General features: G+C 38.7%; 2 protein-coding genes across 4 annotated transcripts in view; one reads left to right on the forward strand and one right to left on the reverse strand.

Moving 5' to 3' along the window:
- Positions 1-5,065, forward strand: part of ERICH6B (glutamate rich 6B) — a 63,079-nt gene extending 58,014 nt beyond the window's left edge. Inside the window, exons 15-16 of the mRNA XM_048850639.2 lie at positions 1,542-1,770; positions 3,681-5,065. Coding sequence (XP_048706596.2) covers positions 1,542-1,770; positions 3,681-3,905 — 454 coding nt within the window. The 3' untranslated portion in view covers positions 3,906-5,065. The remainder of the gene's footprint in view (positions 1-1,541; positions 1,771-3,680) is intronic.
- A 1,047-nt stretch (positions 5,066-6,112) lies between these two features.
- Positions 6,113-24,141, reverse strand: part of COG3 (component of oligomeric golgi complex 3) — a 49,797-nt gene continuing 31,768 nt past the window's right edge. For all 3 annotated transcript variants that reach the window (XM_075128578.1, XM_048850626.2, XM_048850634.2), the window contains 8 exons: positions 21,966-22,055; positions 18,010-18,130; positions 14,915-15,003; positions 14,669-14,803; positions 12,044-12,119; positions 10,632-10,759; positions 9,608-9,706; positions 6,113-8,380 (listed from right to left, as the gene is read on the reverse strand). In XM_075128578.1, the coding sequence (XP_074984679.1) occupies positions 8,351-8,380; positions 9,608-9,706; positions 10,632-10,759; positions 12,044-12,119; positions 14,669-14,803; positions 14,915-15,003; positions 18,010-18,130; positions 21,966-22,055 (768 nt within the window). In that variant the 3' untranslated portion in view covers positions 6,113-8,350. The remainder of the gene's footprint in view (positions 8,381-9,607; positions 9,707-10,631; positions 10,760-12,043; positions 12,120-14,668; positions 14,804-14,914; positions 15,004-18,009; positions 18,131-21,965; positions 22,056-24,141) is intronic.

A 24,141-nucleotide genomic window follows, 5' to 3' on the forward strand; every position in this document is an offset into this window, starting at 1 on the left:
CTTTGCCTCTCAGCTCTGGCATTTGCGATGTTCAGTTAAATAATCCCCTTTTGAGGCCATTGAAAATAGTACTCCAAAAACGGCTGTTGGAGAACAGCAGGTGAGAGATGGTCTTCTGCTTGGAAGTGGTTAATCTTATAGCCAGAAATCCTTCCAAGAGGCTATGTAGGGAGCTGCCTTCTTCCACAGCTAGCCATAAGCACCCATTGGGAGCAGCACACATACACCTACCCTGCTCCAACTGCTTTACAAGTATTCCAGTTATCTCTGTTGCATTTTGAGTACCGACAGCAAGGAGTTCAATGGTGAGTGTGTATAGTGTAGGGGAAAGACTGCAGCCCGGCTCGGTGCCACTGTGTAAAAGAAAAGTACCAAAGGGATACATATCAATGGTGAGAGCTCCCTTAGCTCAGGAATATAGATCAGAGGTGGGAAAACACCTGTATGGTTTTAGCATCAAATACTTGCTCAGCTGTGGGAGGTGTACCACACACACTGGCTTCCCCTCATTTTGACAGGCCACTCCCGTGAAGCGTCTGGTGGCTGTAGAGTAGCTATTTGCCTAAGATGAAGCCCGTATGGTCCAAGTGAAGCAACTGGACTTCCGTTAAGTTGGATCAGATGCAATGGGGTCAAAAAAAGCTCATCAGCCACAGTCTGGGGCCGATTTTCAAGAACTCTGCTCCCATTCAGGGAGCAGATGAAGAGCCCTGCATGTTGAGCACTGAACTTCTTTAAAAACCCAGCCATAAGTATTATCACAGGACCAAGGCTCTTTTGAAACTCTGGCTGCAACTGTGGGGGGCTGAGCCCTTGAAAATCTGTTTCCTAGAGCTCCCTCCGCCTTCCCCACTTTCCCTTCATTATGGAAACTGTGCTAAGTAGGGCTGGTCAGGAACATACCAAAACTGTTTGAGGGAACAGGTCATTTTCAACAAATTTCTGGGCTCAAAATTTTTTGGAAAATTTGTTTTGAAATTGTCTAAATATCCCATTTTGACATTGCCAAACAAATGTCCATTTTGTTTTCAATCTGAACCAACCTTTCCTTTTGAAATTTAAGCTAATTATAGTACCAATTTTAATAAAAAAGTCAAAATTGAAACCAAACATCACGATTGACCTGACCAGATTTGATTTATTCTTTCTTTGATTGTCAGCTCACAAGAACTTTTGAGCTTGGCTTTTCATCCTGATTGGTGCTAGGAACATTTTTTCAAAAAAATCTCAAAAACGTTCCTGGGATGAAAAAAAACATTTCCTACTCGGCTCTGCTTACGAGTGCATCCATCACTCGATAGGGGTTACCGTAAATGAAGCTTTTGTGTTTGACTGAGTTCACAAGCAAAACATGCCAGGCATGATTCGGATCTCCTTCCTACTGCAGAGTACCAGGAGAAACTACACTGATGGCAACAATTACACCAGTGAGAGGACAGTGGGTCCTAAGAGGCCAAAGAGAGACATTCTTCGTTATTTATATTCCCCAGGCAGTGTGTACTTTGGTCTTCTGCATGCCTTAACTCAGACTCTTTCTCTAGGCTGAATCTGGATAGCCACACTGGCTCCTACTTCGATAAGAAAGGAAGAAGACAGAAGCACTGGAGTTGGCATGACTTCAGCCATCATGTTCATGCACCACCTTTCCAGCCCATCTGCATGAAACTAAACATCTATATCAGGATTAAAATTGTGGCTCAGGAGAAAATTTACTTATCATTTGCTAAACAACAAAACTGCATCCATTTCAACATGGGGGCTAGGCTAAAGGTAAGTTCTCAGAACTGAGCATCAGTACTACAGATCCATTTCCTATTTACCAATTAATGGGACTAAGCTGTCCCAAAGGACAGGGCATTAACTTCTCCATAGAAAAGGCTCGACTGAGATGTGACATTTTCTGGAGTCCTGTTAGTGCCCGTTGTTAAAAATCCTTACTGACTACTTAGTTTATTTCACATCTGCAATTGCTGCTGAATAGAGCTAGCTGGAAATTGTACACTGGAGCATTCTTCTGTCAGAAAACGCTGTTTCGGCCAAATTGAAACTTCCACTGGGACTGATTCTGATGAAATTTCATTTCAGAAAAGAAATAAAAAGCATTTTGATCAGGTTAAAACATTCCATTTTAACATTTTCAGAACAGAAAGTTTTGATATTTTTGTTTCAACATTAGTTTTCATTTTGAAATATATTATAGAAAATAAGTCAATGGAAACAACAAGTCAATGGGGAGGGATAGCTCAGTGGTTTGAGCTTTGGCGTGCTAAACCAGGGTTGTGAGTTCAATCCTTGAAGGGGCCATTTAGGGATATGGGGCAAAAAATTAGGGATTGGTCCTGCTTTGAGCAAGGGGTCGGACTAGATGACCTCCTGAGGTCCCTTCCAACCCTGATATTCTATGAAAAGTTTTGATTTTCTCGAAACAAAATGTTTCAATTGTCCTGAAACTAATTTTTTTTCCCCCCAGAATGGTTTTTCTTCCAATTCAGAACTAATCCTATGAAATGGAAAGTCTGGTTCCTGCCCAGCTAGCTCTCCTGCTGAACTTGGCTTAATAGGGTAGTGAACTTGCAGGCATACATGTGTACATCAGTGCCCTCTGCTGGATGAAAACAGAACTACTCAGCTCTTGACCATTGTTCCTATATTACTAGCAGCTATGGAAATCTCTTAGCTCAAGTGGTATGGGTCTTGTGGCTTTGAAGTGGGAGGGATAGCTCAGTGGTTTGAGCTTTGGCCTGCTAAACCCAGTGCTGAGAGCTCAATCCTTGAGGGGGCCATTTATGGATATGGGGCAAAAATTGGGGATTGGTCCTGCTTTGAGCAGGGGGTTGGACTAGATGGCCTCCTGAGGTCCCTGCCAACCCTGATATTCTATGATTTTATGAAGCAGGAAAATCCAAGTTCACACCTATAAACAGTAAGCTGGAGTCCACAAGTCCCAAGACGTTTCCTCAGCTGTTGTACTGATTACTGCACTGCTGAAAGTCCCACTACACAACCTCCCCACGCTCATCTTTTAAAAAATTTAGCTTGTGGGAGAAAGACAAATTGGAGATGGAGGGATTAGTTCCACCTGTCATAGAATCATAGAATATAAGGGTTGGAAGGGACCCCAGAAGGTCATCTAGTCCAACCCCCTGCTCGAAGCAGGACCAATTCCCACACTGTCTTCACTCAACTTTACTCAGTTCCTGTGTGAAGGACCTAGGGACACTGTTGGACCTTCCTGAGACTTTTAATGAAGGTTTGCTTGGCTTTGTAGAAATTACTCCAGAATGTGACCTCAAATAAAATCAAAATGCATTTCTTGGGGCATGCCCTGATAGCAGGGGGGTCTCACAGAATGATGCATTGTGGGATTATTTTCAGTGAACAAAGGACACACCAGGAGGATTTCACAGTAAACAGGTGTGAAGAGTTTAATTTACTTTCTGCAGCAAATAACCCCTATCTCACGTGGACTACTAGGGACGCTGCTTCAAGATGTATAACTATTTTAGATGTTTACAGGTGACGATTTAATGTGGTTTAAATTAAAGCTGTAAACACACTGCAGGAGACGGATAGTGCAACATTTTTTTTGATATTCTGCAATTGGGACTATAAGTAATAAGCATGCTGCCTTTCCGGTTGGCTCGGAAGATTAAGTTCTCTTTACATTGGCTATGTTGCAGTTGAAAGACACAGCCACACTCCACTTACTTAAACCAGCAGAAAGCCAGCTGGGACTACTCCTGCACTCCAAAAGCATTCAGATCAACAGCCTCCTAGCCAAAATGAAGGAAGTACTACAAGACCTGCAGCGCACGCCATTGGACAAAATTCAGACGCTGCCCCGTGTTCTAGCACAGCTGCGTAAACTGCTGAAATGGAGATGCAGAAAGACTCTTGCCCAGTAGACACGCCGGGTGTTGCAATGTTAGATTTCTCTCTTGTCAAGTAAGGTTACATGGGCAGTTCACTGTGGAAACAATAAAACTCATTTTCAAGCATGTCGTAAGTGTTTAGCTGTATTCCAGCGTAGAGCAGCTATGGCACTAAACAGCACATTTGAAAATAGGCAGTGGATTGTATATGCCTACGGATCGACAGTACATGCGCGCGAGTTTGACAGAATGAGAAGGTGGTTCTTATAGGTAGGAGAAAGGACAATAGGGGTCACCTTCAGTTTGGTGGGAGCCTATATCGGACCGTGCCTGTTGTGTGACCCAGTGAGCAGGCCTGGCTCCCTGGCCCAGCATTTCTGCCCAGAAATTCATTGTGGAATGAATACGCAGCATGCGTATAATGTAACAAAACACCCCTCATGGTTACTAAAGGGGAAGGGTCTGAATATGAAAGAAAGGAAAAGATTGTGGATGAAGAGCCTTGTGTGGTATGAACTCTCTCCAATTCTTATCACAGTGATCGTTCTAGGAGCTTAACAGTGAAGTAGCCTGAGCGACTAGGGTTGGTATTGAACAAGCTGGCTGGTGTGTTTTTATTTGAGGCTTTCAAAGTGAGACAGGGTGAAGAGAATGGGGCTCTGCCACAGATCCTAAGCGAAACGGCAAGTTAATCAAAGAAATGGAGCTAAGAATTTTTTTCCCTCTGTGAACTAGTTTTCTTAAATGAAACAGGCACCACAAACAGTCTGTCCTTGTAAGTCACTTTCTCCAGTCTTCATGATTCTCTTGCTCTCTGAAAGGCCTTCAGTTTGTCTACAATTTTCTTGAAGAGCCCAGACCTGAATGGAGTATATTCTTGGAGTGGTCTGACTGGTACTCACTGAAAAGGGACTGCAAGTTCACAGCTCTCCAACAACATATGGTCTCTGTGCATATAGCCTAAATTTTTTTGCTCCCTACCATTTCACAGTACCAGCTCATACCTAATTCACTATGATCAAACTTGGGCCTCTTAATGTACTGAATGCCAGATTTCTCTCCCCTTGATTAGCTGGGTTTCATATTTCCTTCAGGTACAGTAGCTTGCATTTTAACAAGTTCAGATTCATTTTATTATTTCCTGACGATATTTCTACCTCTCTAGGTTCCTTTATTAGTCATCACTATACTTTCTTTAGTCTTTCAGCTAGTTTTCCATTCATTTGGCAGCACTCATAACCAAATCAATTTCAATTAGTTTTTCCAAGTAAAATTTCAAAATGCTATCAAATGATGTACCAGAATTCAGATCTTAGACGTTTATTAGTTTAGTAAATGTATTAAAAGGTGATCATGTTCATGTGGTATGACATTCTTTATAAACTCATTCTGCTTATTCTTTATGGCTGTTATAGATGTTTACATCCAGTGTACCTAGGAAGGCATGACGTTACACAATTTTATAAACTTAGAAAAAAATTACTTATCTAATAAATATTCCTTCCATAAACTGAGTGTGTTCTGAAGTGTTTTATGTTGTCCCCACATCATTCCTCCTGTTTGAAACTTCTTGGCTTGGACACAAAGGGTGCCCCTATGATTTTCACTATTGTACTAGCAATTGGGATGGATGTGGAAATTGGATCAAGACTCAATACAAATAAATAATAATGTCCAAAAGACTTCTTTGGGTGCCACTTAGTTATTCACTCCATTTAGTTTTGTACGGTATAATTCAAACAGGTGTTAGAACCTTGCCTCTTCATTATGTTGTGTGTGTCCAGGGGAGTGATCAGGAAGCAACTGCTGTGAACCACCGCTGTGTGACAATTAAACCACTTGAATTCTACAAATGAGATTAGGGAAAACTGGATTTTTTAAAAATAGTTAATTCAAATGCCACTATCAAAGGCAAGGGATAAATGGGAAGTTTATATTGCCATTACAAGGAAGAAACCACAACCCTCTGGAAGGAACGTTCCTACAGGACTGAATACCAGAAGAACAATACATTCAATACCTAACGGCAAAGGACAGATAGATGAGCCTGGAAGTAGCTAGGCAACAAGAAAAAAGTCATTAAATAAAATAAGGGTTGAATAATACTTGTGTGTTCTGCCATCAGGTCCCAAGTTTACTCTTAGCAAAAGCCAATTAGTTAAAATATTACAACTTTGGCTTCTTCCCTATAATAAAATTGCAGTGAAGAGACCATTTAGTCACACAAAATCCTTCATGAGTAAAGAAAATACAAATTTACTTTTATTATGACTATAAAGAGATAAATTTAACACAATTAGCCGCACACTCAGTACTCAGTGATACATCTGTCTGTGCTAGATAAAGTCAGTGCTCTTACTGCTAACAACAAAATAGATCTTGTCTTTCTTTATGAAGCATTGTGCATGCCTGCAGGATATTTATTGGTTTGCCATTACAGTTATCTTGTCAGACAAGTCTCAAATACACACAAAGCTTTACTCAGGGACCAAAATAGGAAGCAAAATTTTTATTTAAAAAAGAAACATTAAAAACAGCAAATGTCTAGTCAGATCATATAAAGCACTTTAAATTAATCTTTTGACATTATTTACACTATTGTATATGTAAATATCTGAAACTGTACATGTTTAAACAAATCTTCATTTAGCAAACAGGCTGAATAAACTGATTGCTCTTGTAATCTTTTAAATCAGCTGTCCTAGAGCTGTCTGAGTATTTTAGAAGTGAAAAGATTCAAAACATAAGACTAACATAATATTTTATCCTTCAGACCATTTCTGTACAATTAATTCAGTCATAACTCTGTACAGCAATCAAGCACTCTTTTGTAAAACACTATAAAAAGACCAAATGTACATACATTACAAGGCATTGGACATTATTTTACAGCCTAGGTTCTTGAATAGGTAAAGGGAAGGGGTATGTTCTCTTCCTTGTTAGTTCTTTAGTTAATTTCAAAAAAGCTACATGAGATCCTGTAAGTACCATTTCCATTCCCCAGAGCATCTGCTATAATGCTGCTCATGGTGGCTTTAAAACTTGCCTTTTTAGTATCCAGTCAGCTGATCTGTAACAGCAAAACTGATACCAAAAATATGTAAAATTTCTACAACATGCAAGCTAGAGAATAAGTAAAAATCTGCCATTTAAGTCACTGTATTGCCTTTCACATATCTATACAATAAGGTCAGTAAAGACACTTTTAAAGCCATTTTCAGTGTTTCATCCAGTTTATGGACAAGTGTTTATGCACTTAACCTTCTGAAATGGAACATACCAATGTTGTGTATCAATCATTCATTGCACGCTGACCATAAACAGATGTTACACATATGCATAGTTTACTGATCAGCAGGTATTTCTCTCATGACCCTAACTTAACAAAGGTGCTTTTGTAGTCACTCATCATCTACTTCTCCTTTACACATCTTTACTCCAGAGCACCAGTACTGCACAAGTTCCACAGTCACAGCTTTGCCACCAGGAGCTGCTCTTTGAGCCCCTTTCTCTGGCCTACAGCATCTTAGCACTCACTTCTGACAATGCAGCTGCACTGCTCAACCTTAAATCAGAAAAAATAGAAACCCTTAACCTGAAACCTTAAGTACCTGAAAACTTTAATGCTAAGCCTTACCTTTGCCATAAAGCTTTTAGTACATGGGTCGTTCCCCCTCACAAACATTAACAATTATATTGCACAGCTTTCCACTGCAAACCCCACATAGTCATTTCATAACACAGTCAGAACTCTTTAAAGATTCTTCACTTAGAGCACTCCAGAATATCAAAGTACAGGTGTTCATGCTCACGTCTACTAATCATTACAGGGCCCCCAAAATACATTGCATCAAATATTGCAGAACATTCTGAAATTCAAGGGAAACAAGACCGTTTTCACAAACTAATATTCTTTGAACTATGTTCTTCAAATGCATTGTGGACGAATAGGATTCTTCGGAGGGCTGAGAAAAACAAGTGTGGCTGTCAAAACAAAGTTACAGCAACACCTAACACTCAGGTCACCATCTCATTCAAGCACCCTGCACAAGGACTTTTTCCAACTTGGATTTCCTGTCATTTATCGTCCGTGTGTCCTGTGAAATTGCTACTTCTTTTACTGCACACACATCTTTTCCATAAAAGGAAAAGAAGTAAGGTCTTAAATATATTTAAGTCTTAGCATTTCAATCTGAGACGCATTTACATCTAATGGCAAGGCAGAAACTGAGCTTGGATAAAAATCTTCAGCGAGTTTGTTCCCTTAAGTTTTAGGAAAGAAAAAACTGCTGTACTTGAAACAATTTGTAGAACTCAATTCTTCTGTAAATCAGTATTGAGCAGCCTGGGGGGTATTAAAGTTGATGCCTTGATGGATCCCAGTGTAAATCCTTTATTTACTTCTGGCAAATGACTTCATCTCCCCTTCGCTGCCTGGCATACCACTGAAATTCACCTCAAACAGCCTGACTGTTGGGCTATTTAGACATTGACAAAAGTAGGTTCACCTGAAAGGCAAAATTAAAGTATATGTTAGCTATTGTGTTGTTACCATCATCCAAGGTCAGGAGCAGACTTATGCCGTTTGAGCATCTAAACAAACATTCTACGAATCTCCAAGGATTTAGAGGAACCAAGAGAACAATTATAAGAATATTGGTCAATCACCAGTTCTAGCTAACTTACAGACTCCTACTATGCAATCGATGACTTGACAGACTAGCTCTTTCAGCTGTTACAGTCTATTGTGTCAACACAGCTTCTAATAAGTGTGTGTGTATCTGCATGTAATTTTAAAAGAAAGTTATGTGCAATAGGCATTTGAGAGACAATTAGGTAAATTTAAAATACCCAAGAGGCACATTCTGAATCATTTACATTATTAATAACCTGCAAACTTTAGCTTACATAAACCAGAAGGGGAGGCATAAAAGAGATCCAAAAGACTGGGGCATCATTGTCCATCACTGAAAGAACAGAAATCTGACTACTGTGGGGAAAAATCCACCTTATCCCAGTAGATTATTCCTGCTCCATCTTCAGAGGAAGTTAATACTCTTCTCCCACTTCATGTTCCCTGTCAAAATACCCTGTAGGGAAATTCCTCCTGTCCACATATTTGATGAATAGTTTAATACTGTATGAACAAGAATCACCAGTTGATCCCCTATACCCAAGATACCACTGATGTCCAATAATTTTATTTTTTTTTAAGCTATGGGATTGCTAAAACAGTGGCTTATGCAGGGCCTCCTGATGCAGAGAGTTCCTTCCACTGATTATCTTTGAGGATAAAGGCCCTCCTTATACCTGAAATTCTGTTTAAGTTTCCATGATTAGTCACATTTTTCCAGTTGTTGTTTAGTTCAAACAGATCCTTGCAATTCCTTCAGAATTTTTATACACCTAGCACCTCTGATCACTTCTCCAAAGAGGAAAGATGCCCAAAGTGGGTGTAGTTCACCAGAAAAGTCCTTGCCATGTACAATAAAATCCCAATGTTGCATGTCTTAATCACTAATCTCAGTTTTAAAACAGCCTAACAGATATTTGTAAAAACTAAACAATTGCATTTGCTCAGGGTTTAGAGTTCAAATTAATTTTGGATTTTCAAAGAATCAGAAAAGAGGAATACGAATAAAAATTGGGCAAAATGGAAAAGCAGGTTAATTTAAAAGTGTGAGCTAGTCATGCAAAAATGAGTAATCTGTAAAATAAGGAGCTTCACTTTATACCTGTTCCATTGAAGGACAAGCTATGATCTGGAGATCTTCATTGCTAAATTCTTCCTTTAACAAAGCATGGAGTTTCTGGAACACTTGCTGAATATTATTCTTTACAAAGGAAAGAAAAACATTTAGTGTTGGAATATCACAAGATCTGTCTCAAATATGAAACAAACTGAACATCCTGTGTATCAAACAGCCTCTGAAGTGAATGGAGCTGTATGTGTGGTAGAACTCTGTGCTCTTAAAAGTGGTTCTCCTCTAAAAAGTAACTCTAAAAATGGCATGGAGAGGTTTCCTTGTCTATTGTGTGACTACTCCAGGTAATATGTGCTATGTTAACAAATAAAAGATGGGGGGGGGGGGGGGGAGGAAGAGAGCGTTCTTAACACTTAGCCCTGTACACTTAACCTGGCATCTAAGAACCATGCTGGGTTTTCTTGTGTGTGCGCACATTCACCAGTAACAGGTCCCCTATTAAACCTGGGCAACCCTCATTGCCTTTGATCGGTCTGCACAGGTATACCTGACTGGACTTACCAAATATCACAAGAATAAACAGAATCCAGTCAACTCTCTCACTATAGTGTTTGCTGTGCACACTGGATAGGAGTAAAAGCAATATACATTTATTTTCTTTACTCTGAACACTTACATCAGGTCTGTGGAATAAGGTGCCATTTTTAAATGGTCCCTTTTCAGAGCAAAGCCACACTATAATTTATGATACACTAGACTGCTTACTTATTACATGCATGGTGTCTTTCATATGATTACTGTCTGGCTTTCTAATGTACAATAACTCACATACAAGAGTCTATGTAATGGACAAGAGCAACAGAAATTCAGAAAATCTTGTGAGAGTTAACAAGAAAAACAAAATCATCTGATAAAGAAACTTAGAAACAGCTACATTAATTCATTCCTACAAAAATAAATGAGCTTACAAAGCACACTTTCAGAAGCTACTCAACTATGTCAAGGTTGGCCAAACTATGGAAAGTATGCTGATGTATACACTAACAATACTTACCCTAACTGGCTTAAACAAAATGAATTCAGTATCCTTATTGGCCAAGTATAATGACATGCTTCGTAACATTGATGGCAGCTTTGTTTTTATTGTCTTATAAGTGGAAGACACTAAATCATTGACCTTTGCTGGAAATAAAGTTTAAAATTATTAGACACAAATATTTGCTCCTGCTGGTTGAAAGTCTATGTTACAAATGATCCCCTCTATTTTTTCCCTACTTTATGTACATCACCACCCCAGTCCCCTCTGAACCCCCAAAATCACAGTCACCACCCTTCAGTGGTAAAAAGCCTTGACAAGGCTCCTCCCTTCAAGGTTCCTTATTTAGTTGGAGATGTGACTGTTGGGAAATACTCAGCCCAAAAAAAGAAAACAGTACTTTGAAAATGGCATTGAAAATATGTAGCAACAATACAGAAACCATGTTTCAATCCAGCACAGCATTCCTGTGATGGTAGGCTGCATAGCCATCTGAGGCATATGGTTAGTTCTAGGTGCTCTGTCTGTCTCCATGAAGAATGACCATGAGCGCTTTAAAGAAATCTTGCAAAGAAGCTTGAAGAAAACACGGGGAAATATTCAAGAGCTTTGGGGAAAATAGGGTTACATATTTTTTTTTTTTTTACTTTCGCAGCTTTTGTATTTTCCTTTCCCTCCTCCTGCCTCTGAGAAATCTGACAGCATGGCAAATAGCTCATTGGCACTGTCCTACATACCAGCTGCTTCTTGAAATTTCATTTAAGATAAACAGGTTTTCATTTGCAAACATGCTATATTCACATTTACATTTATGTACAGAATCACAAAGCAAATGTTAAGACATATTCCTGAAGAAACTAGAAACTATAGCCAAGAGTTCCAATTAGCAGCAAGATTGTCTGACCTCCAATGAGGCAGCACTGAATTATGAGCAAATGGGTCACGCTTTGCATTTTAAGAACTTAGTGCAACTAAAGGTTCAGATCTATGACACAAAGATTCAGATTTCTAGTTCTGCTTGCTATAAATATCACAAAATATTAACTGCTCAAAGCCAACGAAGGTTCCTCGGAAGTGTTCTCATTTGAGTTCTTAATATGAGGAAATTTGTAGTTGGCTTCCCACTTTACATTTTCAGCTCTTGAGAATATGCAATGTATTTTAGGCTAATTTTGAAAGTCATGACCTAGTAAAACACAAAACAAATTATTCCTGAAATGGCCTAGCCCAGAATGCATTTTGTATTGCTTTAATGTTCTCAGAAGTGATAACTAGAAAGGTTGTTTAGGTAAGTGGAATAGTTTTTAAAACAAATTCTATAGAAAGGCGGGAACTAATATAAACTGTCCTTTATTAGCCAATATACTAACCTACAAGAGCCTCAATAAGACTATTCTGAATAAAATGAAAAATGTAAAGCAAAGGAATACCTGGATGTGCCCAAGGCTGCTGTGAAAGGTTGTATTTGGGACCTCCTTGACTGGCCATTGCTTTTAATGCAGCAACCTAAAACAATTAGATTGAAAGAATGAGAAATTTTTGTTTCCATTGGAATCAAAAAGTGAAATCATGTCAAACAAGCCAGTAACATTTAAATAAATCTCTTAAAATTTCTAGTCTGAGACCATTTTTTTGCCTTTCTTGTATATTTTGATTGAGGATATAAATAAAAGGAAAGTCAAGTCATGACAAACAATTCCAAAAACAATAGGGTAAGATTTATGCTCCATATTTATTTATTTATACAATTAATAGGAGGCTAATTTAAGCTTGATAATACTTATGCCTGCCATACATGAAAAGGGAAGCAAAATGAGATACATTAACTATTTCACAAGAATCTGTAGCTACATAAAAGATAACAGTAAGCCCTTAAAAGGAAAAGTATACCTAGCCAATCTTGGCCAAAGAAATGCAAATGCAACAGTCAAAACCATGTACACATCTTAACATGCTGAGTTGTCAGAATGTCATATGGTACAATACAAAAACTCTTCTCACAACTGAAATTAGAAATGGGACCAGATTTACAAATATGTTTAGATGCCTACAGATAGGCCCTAGAGGGATTTACAAAAGTGCCTAAGTGAGTTAGGTGCATAACTCCTATGATTTTCAATAGAATTTATGCACCTAGCTTACTTAGGCCCCCAGTGGGATATACTAAAGTGCCTAAGTAAGCTAGGTTCGTCAATCTGTGATTTTCAATCCATCCTTCGGCATGTAAATATTTCATCTAGTCCATGGACTACGGTAAGATAGATACTTTTTTAAAAGTAAATGCACTGTTTTAATTTTCTGAACTCCCAAAAGCAAAGGAACAGGATAACTTTGGTGTCCTTGCAACGCTGCAACCACCAGTCTTGAGGTTTCATGATCCTCATGATAAACCTGTTTATAAGCAGTTATGCTAAAGAGGTTACAAATATGAGGATTCATAACAATGCTCAGCATGTCCAGTGCTTTTCCTCTTCAAAGCACTTTACAAACATCACTTCTATTGTACGATCTTTCCACACTGACCTTGCATATAAAAGGATAACTTCCAGAGAACAAACAGCATTAACACTGGTTCAGAGATGCATACTGAACAGAAAGGAAGCTTTGCTGCACCCTCCTTCAAACAGACACTTTTACTACTTAAAGTCTACCCTACAGAAAGTGTTACTATAAAAAAGTCTGACAAAAGTTACCTCCATGGATCTCTGGCCTCCATCTCAACAGTATACATCAGGAGAAAAAAAAAAAGCTATTTAATATAGACTACTTCTATCTGCCAAGGATAAGAACACTATTCTTCCATGAAAAATACTGCCCTAAAAGTACTGTGTTACAATCTCTCACACTGCAAATATAACTTGTATTGCCATTCTAAGCAAGACCATTATGGTTTATTCTCAGGTATGTTCGCTTGGTTGGGTTTAGTTCATATTCATCACTTAAAATGTGACACGGTAATTCTGTTCTTAAAGCTTTCAATACCATATTCATAAAAACTGTGGTAAGAAAATAAAACAGTTGCAAAGTCAATCATGTAGAAGTTAGGAAATTACAAACTATCGTAATGCATTTGAACATGCAACCTTAATTCTGGCATTTCCTAACTTTTCAGTGAAAAAACTGCTAAATGAACATTATGATGTTCCTGGTTTTTTTAAAAAAAGCAAACTGAAAAAAACAAACAAACAAATTCCATCATGTGGCATCATATTAACACCCACATGGCTCATCAGCAGGGTCAGAACCTTAATATCCACTGCACAGATCTCTGACACTTGAACTAAGAGTAACTGGCAGCAATCGTAGATGGTCATCCTCCATGTGGACCAGCACTAGAGGGGGATGAGACATATTGGCTAGTGGATAGTTACTGACAGCAGAAGAATGGCCAAACTCGGGAATTTTGGGTTCCATTCCAAGTTAGTGGTTACAGACCTGTCTGCCCCAGCCTCCCAACTCCACTATCCCGTTCATTCGAATCCTGCATCTTCCTCTGCTCCTGCGCCAGGAGCAGCACTTGCAAGGAAAAGTCCTGCTCACCCCACACCTGCCCGGGCATTCCCAATACTGACAGAATCTTTGGAGAATGTAACTAATTTAACTAACTGCCAGACTAAGCCTCTAAGCACATGACACCTGTGATTTTTCAAGAGCTTATACACTCAGTAAAATTTGGCTGGCTGTTCACAAAACACCAAAACATAAATCCCCGGCACCAAGGCACCCCCTTCCCTCCGGCTAAATTTCATGTCCCTGCTCCAAAGCACTGAATCAATGCGCTTCTCAATGAAACAGCATGAGAATTATTTTTAACATAGGCAAAATATGTTTCCCTAATCTCATTCTCAGCAATGGAGGAACAATTTCTGCTGAGGTTATAAGCAACTGAAAACGGAGTCTTATAATGGGAAGTGTCAGGCAACCTTAAGTATAGGCTGTTTTACCAGCGCCATCTATTATAAAATGAACATTAAACAAATTTAAATACAAATTAATCCTGCCATTTCAGCAAAAAACATTTCAATCAACACAGTGAATACATAGCCTCTTTGTACCTTTGACATGAACTCCTCCAGTTGTTCTATAAACTGTTTGGTTTGCTGCTGAATAAACTGCTCACAAGCTGATTTCAGGTGGTGATCTACATCTTTCTTAGAGTCAAAATAATGTTCTCTGATCTCTGGAGTACCCTTGAACATAAGACAATTATCTTCTTTTTATTTGCCCAGAAATCACCACACATTTAAACGAAATGAGATTTTTTCTTCCTACGCGGAGTTAACAAAAAGACTCCATATTACCTCCAGTAAGAACTGTATCAGTGCGTTGTTGCTGTTTAGCCTAAAAAATCTTGGAACAGTCTTTGGGTTCAGGATTTTAAATGCTGCATCTGTGAAGCAGAAAGTCAACCAGACTGTAAATGTGTAGGATTCAGCCAGAGTAAATTTAAACAGAAATACTTCATTTCTTCATTACAATGGCATGGCGTGATTACTACTATTTGTTATTAAAGTAGCGCGCAAGGCCCCAGTCAGATGAGCGTCCCTCGTGCTAGACCCAATACAACAACAAAATGAAAGAGAGTCCACACACTGGGGAGTTTATAATGACCTCACCGCACATTAAGCAGCAGTGCCCTTTGTTTGGCTTGTCAGAGAAGGTGTGTTACTCCTTTAAGGATTAGAAAGCCAGCGAGATACGTACTAAGTAGAGGCTGCTCCAGGACAGGTCAACGTGGGGATGCAGACCCATTTCCCTCCCCTCCCCAGGTGATCAGAAGAGAAGGGGACTATTTACACCCATATTTGTGCAGTACACACCCTCTTTTTCATTTGGACCAGGCCGAGCAGCACCCCCCTCCCATCCACGGCAACAGCTGAAATACCAGATCTCATCATGATCTGTGGTGGGCATTACGCTAGTCACTCCTTTTGGGGGGGCGGGGGGGGGGGGGTCATGCCTAGGAATGAATTTTTCCCTCACCAGATTGGCCAAAGAAAGGTGGTTATTTTTACCTTCCCGCAGCAAGTTGGGGGGCTTAGTAGGATGAACAAATGAAAAGGGGGGGTTAGCCTATCATGTCACAACTCATGATGTAAGCTTGGAATGGATGTCCACTGCAGCTCTTTTGTAGGGAAGGGATAGAGTGATCAAATAAAATGGACCGGGAAATTATTTAAAGGAGGTATTCTTTAAAGGAGTAGAAATTGGGGGTTTGGGGCTCCAATGACTGATATGGCAGGGAGTCAATCCGCTCTTTTATAGCCCCTTTTAATACTCATTCAAGGGGACGCAGGGTGGTGAGGTCCCAGCAGCAGGTTGGCTGGGGACTAAGACAGGAAAGGGGGAGGGCTGCCAGCAGCCCCCGGGATATATGTAAGTGATTATGGAAGTACCTGCACTGTACTGTTATCTGCCAGCTACTCTAAGACATTTAGGAATAAAATTGCGGGCTAATTAAACCACATCCAGAGTCTCCTATCCTCCTTCTGGTATAGCCAGACAACCTAATATTTGTTAGTGCCAGCAACGTAAATGGTGCTGTCCAAGACAAAACCTGTTCTTACGAAGGTACACTTCAAATACACAGATACAATACACCAAAATGCACTCGGCCATACAGAGAATGGTGATTGTTTAGGGCCCATCCTGCAAACCCTGAGTTATGTCTGAGTGGTCCTACAGAAGTCAGTGGGATTATTCACAGAACTTGGGAGTTAGTCACTTGAGTAAAGGTTTACAGAATTAGACCCATGCAGCATCACAAACCAGTGACTGATGCGTTAGATGCATGGTGTGTTTTTTAATAAGGGAAGGGGAAGGTGACAAAATTTCAGTACTGAATTGGGTTTGCGTTTATGAGGTTTGTGGAAGTAGTGAGAAGAAAAGTAGTAATACTGATACTTGCAGTAAATGTACCGACATATAAGTGCCAAAGAAAATGAACCCATTTCCAAAAAGGTGTGAGAGATTAAAGGGATACCATCAGCCTGAAAACTAGTCAAATTTTAAAAAATTAATTAGAAGTATTTTCAGGTACTGCCTGTGTCCCAGACGCCATTTGCCGATTTGTTTTATATACCCATATCTTCCTTTTATTTTTAAAAAGAGTTTCTCTCCCATGTTGCTGTATAAAAGGCCCACACAAACAGGATAAACTGACTATTGGAAGACTAGCTATCTTGGAAATGCTGTTAAATACACAAAGTCAACAAAAAAAAGCTATATTCCCCCATATCTCTTTCAGTTATAATAATCTTAGTGTTATAAGTATTACTTATAAGTACCTCTTTTTCAGACAGGAGCATGATTTTTAAGTTGATGATGTCTCAAACTTTAAATCCACATTTGATTTAAGTGAAGTCTATTTGCAGAGAGCTTGGTCCAACCGAACCCCTTTTCCTGTTACTTACCACCTTCGTAAGACACTGGCTGGTACAAAAATTTATTCATTTAAAAAAAAGATACAGAACAAACTTTTATGTCAGCCAGGACAAGACACCATAAGGACATATTTACCCTTTAACCTCCAGCCAACTAGAAACTACTTAATAGGAGGGAGGTCTCATTGATGTTCAAATGCAATAGATGTAATTGTTAGTAATAAGATTCAGTAACTTCAAGGCAAAGATAACAGTGTATTAGATGACAGAAAAGAAAGGTTATTTCTGCAACTTACTCTTCTGTAATGGAAAGAGAGACTCCAGCTCCTTTTTCTCAGGCTTATGAACACCACTGAGCCTCTCTCACCCTTCCCTTTTTCATTAAGGTTTTTTTCCCCTCTGTGCTTCATAATGCACTCTCAGGAAAACATTAATAACCTCTTCTGGATGACCTCTGCTCTTTATTTTTCCTGCTCACTAGATGTATGTATGCTTCATGAAACAACTCTCACCGTGATAAATAGAAAAGTATTGACTAACTTTACAGTATAAGGAATATTTCTCTAGTCAAACTTCGACAGAAAAGACTGGGGCAATTTTAATTTTGGCCTAGGCAAGTAAGTTTCATGTTATTAAAATCAATTTGTTAAGTAGCAAGAAACTTCTCTGCAGAGTATAGATAAGGATGAAAGATATTTCAGCACAATACAAATCTGAAGCTTATTATTTAGCAATTTTTTTTTTAAAACAGCATGTATGAATTGGACAAGTCAGTGGCAAAAGCACAGATATGCACTTGATATAAATCAAAAGTATAGTAGAGTTTGTTAGAAGCATTCTGAGCTGCTCTGCTTAGTAGGTAAAACCTGTATTAGAAAGGATTAGAACAAGGCAAGACAATGTAGCAAGCATGCAGATCATTGCAGGTGAACATAAAATAAACCCACAACCTTTGCTAGCACATTAGGGGAGGGAAAGCCCCCCCAGCTCTGTCTGCCAGCACTGTGCAGTACCTCTAGTTTTCTTAAGGTCCAGGGAAATTTCCTTAATGGTGAATTCAGTGTGGAAAGGAGCAATTTGTTCACGAAGAATCAAAAGGTGTTTTATTAAGAAAAGCTGTCCATCAACCTGGGTCTAAATTACAATGAGAAAAAGAATGTCAAAAACTTAGAGAAATATTAATACAAGAGCATAATTATAAGTTCTCCCAATTATTTCAGTTACTTGCTTTAATTAATACTAAAGCACTAGTTTTTTTTTACAAGTCACTCTAGGTTCATAGCACCAATAATTCTGTCCCGTGTCTGACACGCTACGTTTCTATATTACTTCTGATAACTCATTCAACAGAAACAGATCATTTGCATGCTCCTTAAAAGACCCTGACTACATGCTTTCTGCATTCGTGTGCAAAGCAAGCATAACTCCCACAATCTGACAAAGGCAGCCCACTCTCTCACTTAGACGATCTTTTGTTTCAATGCCTTTGGAATATAATAAAATATGAGAGTATGTCAATAGCCAGGCAGCTGTAGCGCCATAGGGTAAATACTTCTCACACCAGCAGAAGGGGTTTTTCTGTTGATATAGTTAATCCACCTCTCCGAGAGGCGGTAGCTAGGTTGAAGGGAAAATGCTTCAATTGACCTAGCTGCATTTACACCGGGGTTAGTCAACTTAACTACAGCACTCAAGGCGCTAAATTTTTCATAACCCTGAACAACATAGCTAGCTTGATCTACTTTTTAAGTGTAGACCAGGCCTAAGAGTTAAACACATTAGCTCTGCCAGACTGTAGTATTTGCTATTCTGTTTTTATTAGGGCTATCAAGTGATTAAAAAAATTAATCACGATTAATTGTGCAATTAATCTCACTGTTAAAAAAATAGAATACTATTTAAATATTTTTGGATGTCTTCTACATTTTCAAACATATGATTTCAATTACAACACAGAATACAAAGTGTACAGTGCTCACTTTATATTTATTTTTGATTACAAATACTTGCACTATAAAATACAAAAGAAACAGTATTTTTTAATTCACCTCATACAAGTACTGGAGTGCAATCTCTATCATGAAAGTTGAACTTACAAATGTAGAATTATGTATAAAAAAACTGGTTACAATTTGCAGGAGATAATGCTGACTGCTTTGTGTTACAATGTCACCTGAAAGTGAGAACAGGCGTTCTCCTAGCACCGTTGTAGCCGGTGTCAGAAGAGATTTATGTGCCAGATGTGCTAAAGATTCATGTGCCCCTTCACGTTTCAACCACCATTTCAAAGGACATGAGTCCACGCTGATGATTGCTTCTGCTTGATAACGATCCAAAGCAGAGTGGACCAACACATGTTCATTTTCATCATCTGAGTCAGATGCCACCAGCAGAAGGTTGATTTTCTTTTTTGGTGGTTCGGGTTCTGTAGTTTCCGCTTTCGAATGTTGCTATTTTAAGACTTCTGAAAGCATGCTCCACACCTTGTCCCTCTCAGATTTTGGACGGCACTTCAGATTCTTAAACCTTTGCTTGAGTGCTGCGCTATTTTTAGAAATCTCACATTGGTACCTTCTTTGCATTTTATCAAATCTGAAGTGAAAGTGAAATCTTAGAATGAATATGTGCTATGTCATCATCCGAGACTGCTATAACATGAAATATATGGCAGAATGAGGGTAAAACAGAATAGGAGACATACAATTCTCCCCCAAGGAATTTAATTAATGCATTATTTTTTTAATTAGCATCATCAGCACAGAAGCACCTCTGGAATGGTGGCCAAAGCATGAAGGGGCCTACGAACGTTTAGCATATCTGGCACGTAAATCCCTTGCAACGCCAGGTACAGAAGTGCCATATGAATGCCTGTTCTCACTTTTAGATGACACTGTAAATAAGAAGCAGGCAGCGTTATCTTCCGTAAATGTAAACAAACTTGTTTGTCTTAGTGAATGGCTGAACAAGAAGTAGGACTGAGTGGACTTGTAGGTTCTAAAGTTTTACATTGTTTTGTTTTTGAGTGCAGTTACGTAACAAAAAAACCCAAAAACTACATTTCTAAGTTACACTTTCATGATAAAGAGATTGCACTACAGTACTTGTATGAGGTGAATTGAAAAATACCATTTCTTTTGTTTATCATTTTTACAGTTCAAATATTTGTAACCAAAAACAATATAAAGTGAGCACTGTACACTTTGTATTCTGTGTTGTAATAGAAATCAATATATTTGAAAATGTAGGAAAAAATCCAAAAATATTTAATAAATTTCACTTGGTATTCTATTGTTTAACAGTGCGATTAATCACGATTCATTTTTTTAATCATGATTAAAATTTTTTTGAGTTAATCACGAGTTAAATGCGATTAATTGACAGCCCTAGTTTTTATCATTAAATGTAAAGCTGAGTTAATTTCTAAGCAGTAAAACAGATACAGAGTACAAGGCCAGAGTTCACCATACTATAAGAACCTTAACTCTTGCATTCTTTGTTATTTCAGCTATGCACTTTTAATGTTGCACACATTTTTAAATCTTGAAGATTTGAATCTTAAATGCCTCATTAAGGTAAAGGAAATGGGACCCAAGATTACACCTCTGAAGTTGCTATTGCTAGGTAGGACAGATTTTTCTCCAAGATTAAGTTAACAAAGCAGCAACATGTGTTTGCATTGCAATGGCTGTACTTTGGCATTAAAAAAGAAAACATTTTAAAAGAAAAAACAAACAATGAACAAAACTGATGAAAAGTAAATCAAATTAACATTTTTAATAAAACAAGGCATTTCTAACAATACAGTATGGAAATTTGCTTTTCTTTTTTTTAATGAATGACTTCATCTGACAGTGCTCTAGTGAGTGTCAAATTAACATGCCCCAGGAGTGAAGTGCGGTAAACCCCGATACCAGGAAGTGCGGTGCCTGCACAGAAATCACTGCAGGGTCAAGGCCTCAGTCTCTACAACACTTTCTATCAAGGTTGATCAAATAAAGGATATTGACACAATACCAAATAACTGCAGAACTCTGAACAAGCTGCATATGAAAGATAATAATTTACAGAAATTTTAAGGAAACTTTTCCCGTATCACTGGATTCCCCTGAATCTATCAATTAGTTTCATGAATTATGCTTTTAAAATGACACTCGGAAAAAAGTAGGTGTATTTCAAATCAATTACAACCAGCTTTGGTAACTGAAACAAAGGGACTTTTTTTTTCTTTTTTTTTTAAATAAATAAATTCTAAATATTTTTGCCATTTATACAATCCACTAAGTTTGGTCTATTATTATAGCCCACAACATTTTATTTTTGTTTGTAGCAATTTATCTTTCTGGCTTTTATGAATTAGCAACAACACTCCAATGTTTGTGTTCAATAAACTACAGAGAAACATTTACATTAAAATGTATTTTCAATGAAATTTAAGAAAAAGTTTTCACAAATATTTTTATTATATAGAACACCAACTAAATTGACAGTGTTCCATTAAGAAGAAATGACAGATAAGAGCACCTCTTTTGATCGTACAGACCAATATTGGCAAGGAACAGTCTTATCAACTCGCCCAGTACGGAACTTAATACTCACTATAACACATGCAAGTCCAGTAAACAAGGTATAGGACACAGAGAAATATTAGGTGCAGAGATGATTAGAGGAATCCCACTTTAATCTATTGTTTAGTTGAGTCATATGAGTTACACTAGCCTATAACCTTTATCTCTACGATTTGCAAGTGTAGTTTTTCAGCACAGTTTGTATATGCATCATTTTCTCTGCTTTACCACATCTTATATCACAGTGGAATGCAAGCAATTCCAACAGATCTTTGGGGACAGAGACAATGTATTGTGATCAGATTTCAACAGAATTCTGGACAACTCTTTAAGGGCCTTCGTTATATATGAAAGAATCTTACCTAATGAACACTACTGCATTCAAAAAGGTAACTTTGCCTGACCTTATTTTTGGAAATTGAATCTGCAGCTCCCAGCAGTGAGTGAATACAGGCAGATAAAGCCTCTTGTGATAATCCTTGGAATACTGCCCTCTGGAAGGAGGAAAAAAAATGTTTGTCAACCTTCTACATAGCTTAAAGAACATACAGGACAGTGGCTCTGATTCTGAAGTCAAAGGTTCCGCATATGATGCATAAAGTTAAGCACAAAGTGTACAGGGTTGGAGCCACATTAGCAGGGAACACTTTTTCCACATTCAGGAAGATGCAATGGAACCCACAGATATAAAAGATTTTCATAACAAGTAAACAGACTGGATATGGTGGGTGCATAATTAAGCAACTAAAATAAGGAATATACTACATATACTACAAATTTTAACAGAGTTTGTAACCAGTTAGTGACATGGTTGCTCTGAATATGGTTTGTGTCCTTATACACCACATGGTTAATAGTCTATTAGTAACCATGGCACCTAAACAGTGTTTTGCCATTGCCAGTGGCCTAGGCTAGAACATGCCGGTCTTCCTGTAACTATTCAGCACACTACTTTTGCAGTGTAGATGTCACCACCGGATTGAGCTGGAAAACCAACTGTGGCTAGTCCTCCTTTCTCACAGCTCTCTTGGGTAGTAGGACATCTCATATTGCATTGCTCCACATGCTGCTGGTGCCACTCTGCGTGCATACCTCTGTGCACTCTACCCCTGCCTAGGTAATGTTGGATGGTTACTCAGATTTTCCCAGAACACACTGATATAGAGTAAGGTGTGGACACACAAAACCCACTGTTGTGTCATGGAAAAAAAATTGTTTGAACCTGGCTCCACTGTGTTTGCTGTAAACAGTCAAATGAGAGTGTCACAAAAACTGGTTACAAAAACACTTTTGTATGTGTAGCATAGCAAGGGCTTTAGATACTCAACAATATATGTAAAGCGTCAGATTTTAAAAAGGTCCACTTAAAACTTCAGTTTGAAAACAAACTCTTTTCAGTTGTACGCTGATCAATGATCCCTGTTTCTTCACATACACACTCCCTTATAATTGGGCTATGTAAATAATTCCAAACTGTACTCTCTTTCTTTCAAAGAGTGGGCTCCAACCAAAAACATTAAAAAACACTAAAGAAGTACTTGTCTATTTTTACTGAGATTATCAAAATGTTAATTATTATATTTTTCCATGTTCCATTTAACACCTCCCACACTTTCACAAATTATGCCTCTTAAATAAGGATTTCTTCAAAAGTGATAAAGTAGCCCTTCTGCTGTGTCTCCTATCAACTGAGTAAAAACAAAAATCAACATACAGCAAAAATGCATGTGTTTTGTGGGTTTCTTAGATATTTACCAGCCTTTTTGTAGTTTTGTTAAATGACAATCTAATTATGAAACTTTTCCTTTAAGAGTAGGTTATCGGAATAAGTACTTCTTGCATCTCCATGAACAGGGTGTTTATTGTATCTGTGATTATTAGATGTGCTTTACACAGATTCACACTGTTGTATACTTTCATATACTTTAAGGCAGGGGTTCTCAGGAAAAAAATTTGGTGGCCTCAGAGTACCACCATCAACTCTTGCTGGTGGCCACTCTCACACTTCTTCCTAAAATACTTAATTAGCTTTAGGAAAAACAAATAAATATGCACATATACACGTCCAAATCATTGTAATTTATTTATTGCTAATTAGTAAATCTGCTGTGTAAAGTGGTATTAATAAACGTACAAGTATCACTTTACACAGCAGATTTACTCAGCCCTGCCACACCTGGGGCAAATGAAGTCCTGGATGGGGTGTCGGGGGAGACAACAGGGGGCTGGAGCCTGAAGCCCCACAGCTGAAGCCTGGGCCCTGTCACTGAGCAGCTACAGCCTGGAGCTGGAGCCCGAAGCCGGAGCCCGAAGCCCCCGGCCAGAGCTTGGTGCCCCGCCATCCCAGGGCTGAAGCCCAAAGCCTGAATCCCACTACCCTTGGGAAGGTGGGGAATTCACTGGCTGCCTTCTCCTTCAGCATTTTACCCCAGGTGTCTCCGGAGGGAGGCAGGACCCAACTGCTGCTGGCGGCCCCAGAAATCAACACCAAGGCAGTGCATCCAGGAGCAACAGGGAGTCAGAGGGGCTGCTCTATTGTGCCCCTCCAATCACAGCCCAGGAGGCTGCGGCCACAAGAAA

Source organism: Caretta caretta, chromosome 1 (genome assembly GCF_965140235.1).
Source record: "Caretta caretta isolate rCarCar2 chromosome 1, rCarCar1.hap1, whole genome shotgun sequence".
Taxonomy (NCBI): Eukaryota; Metazoa; Chordata; order Testudines; family Cheloniidae; genus Caretta; species Caretta caretta.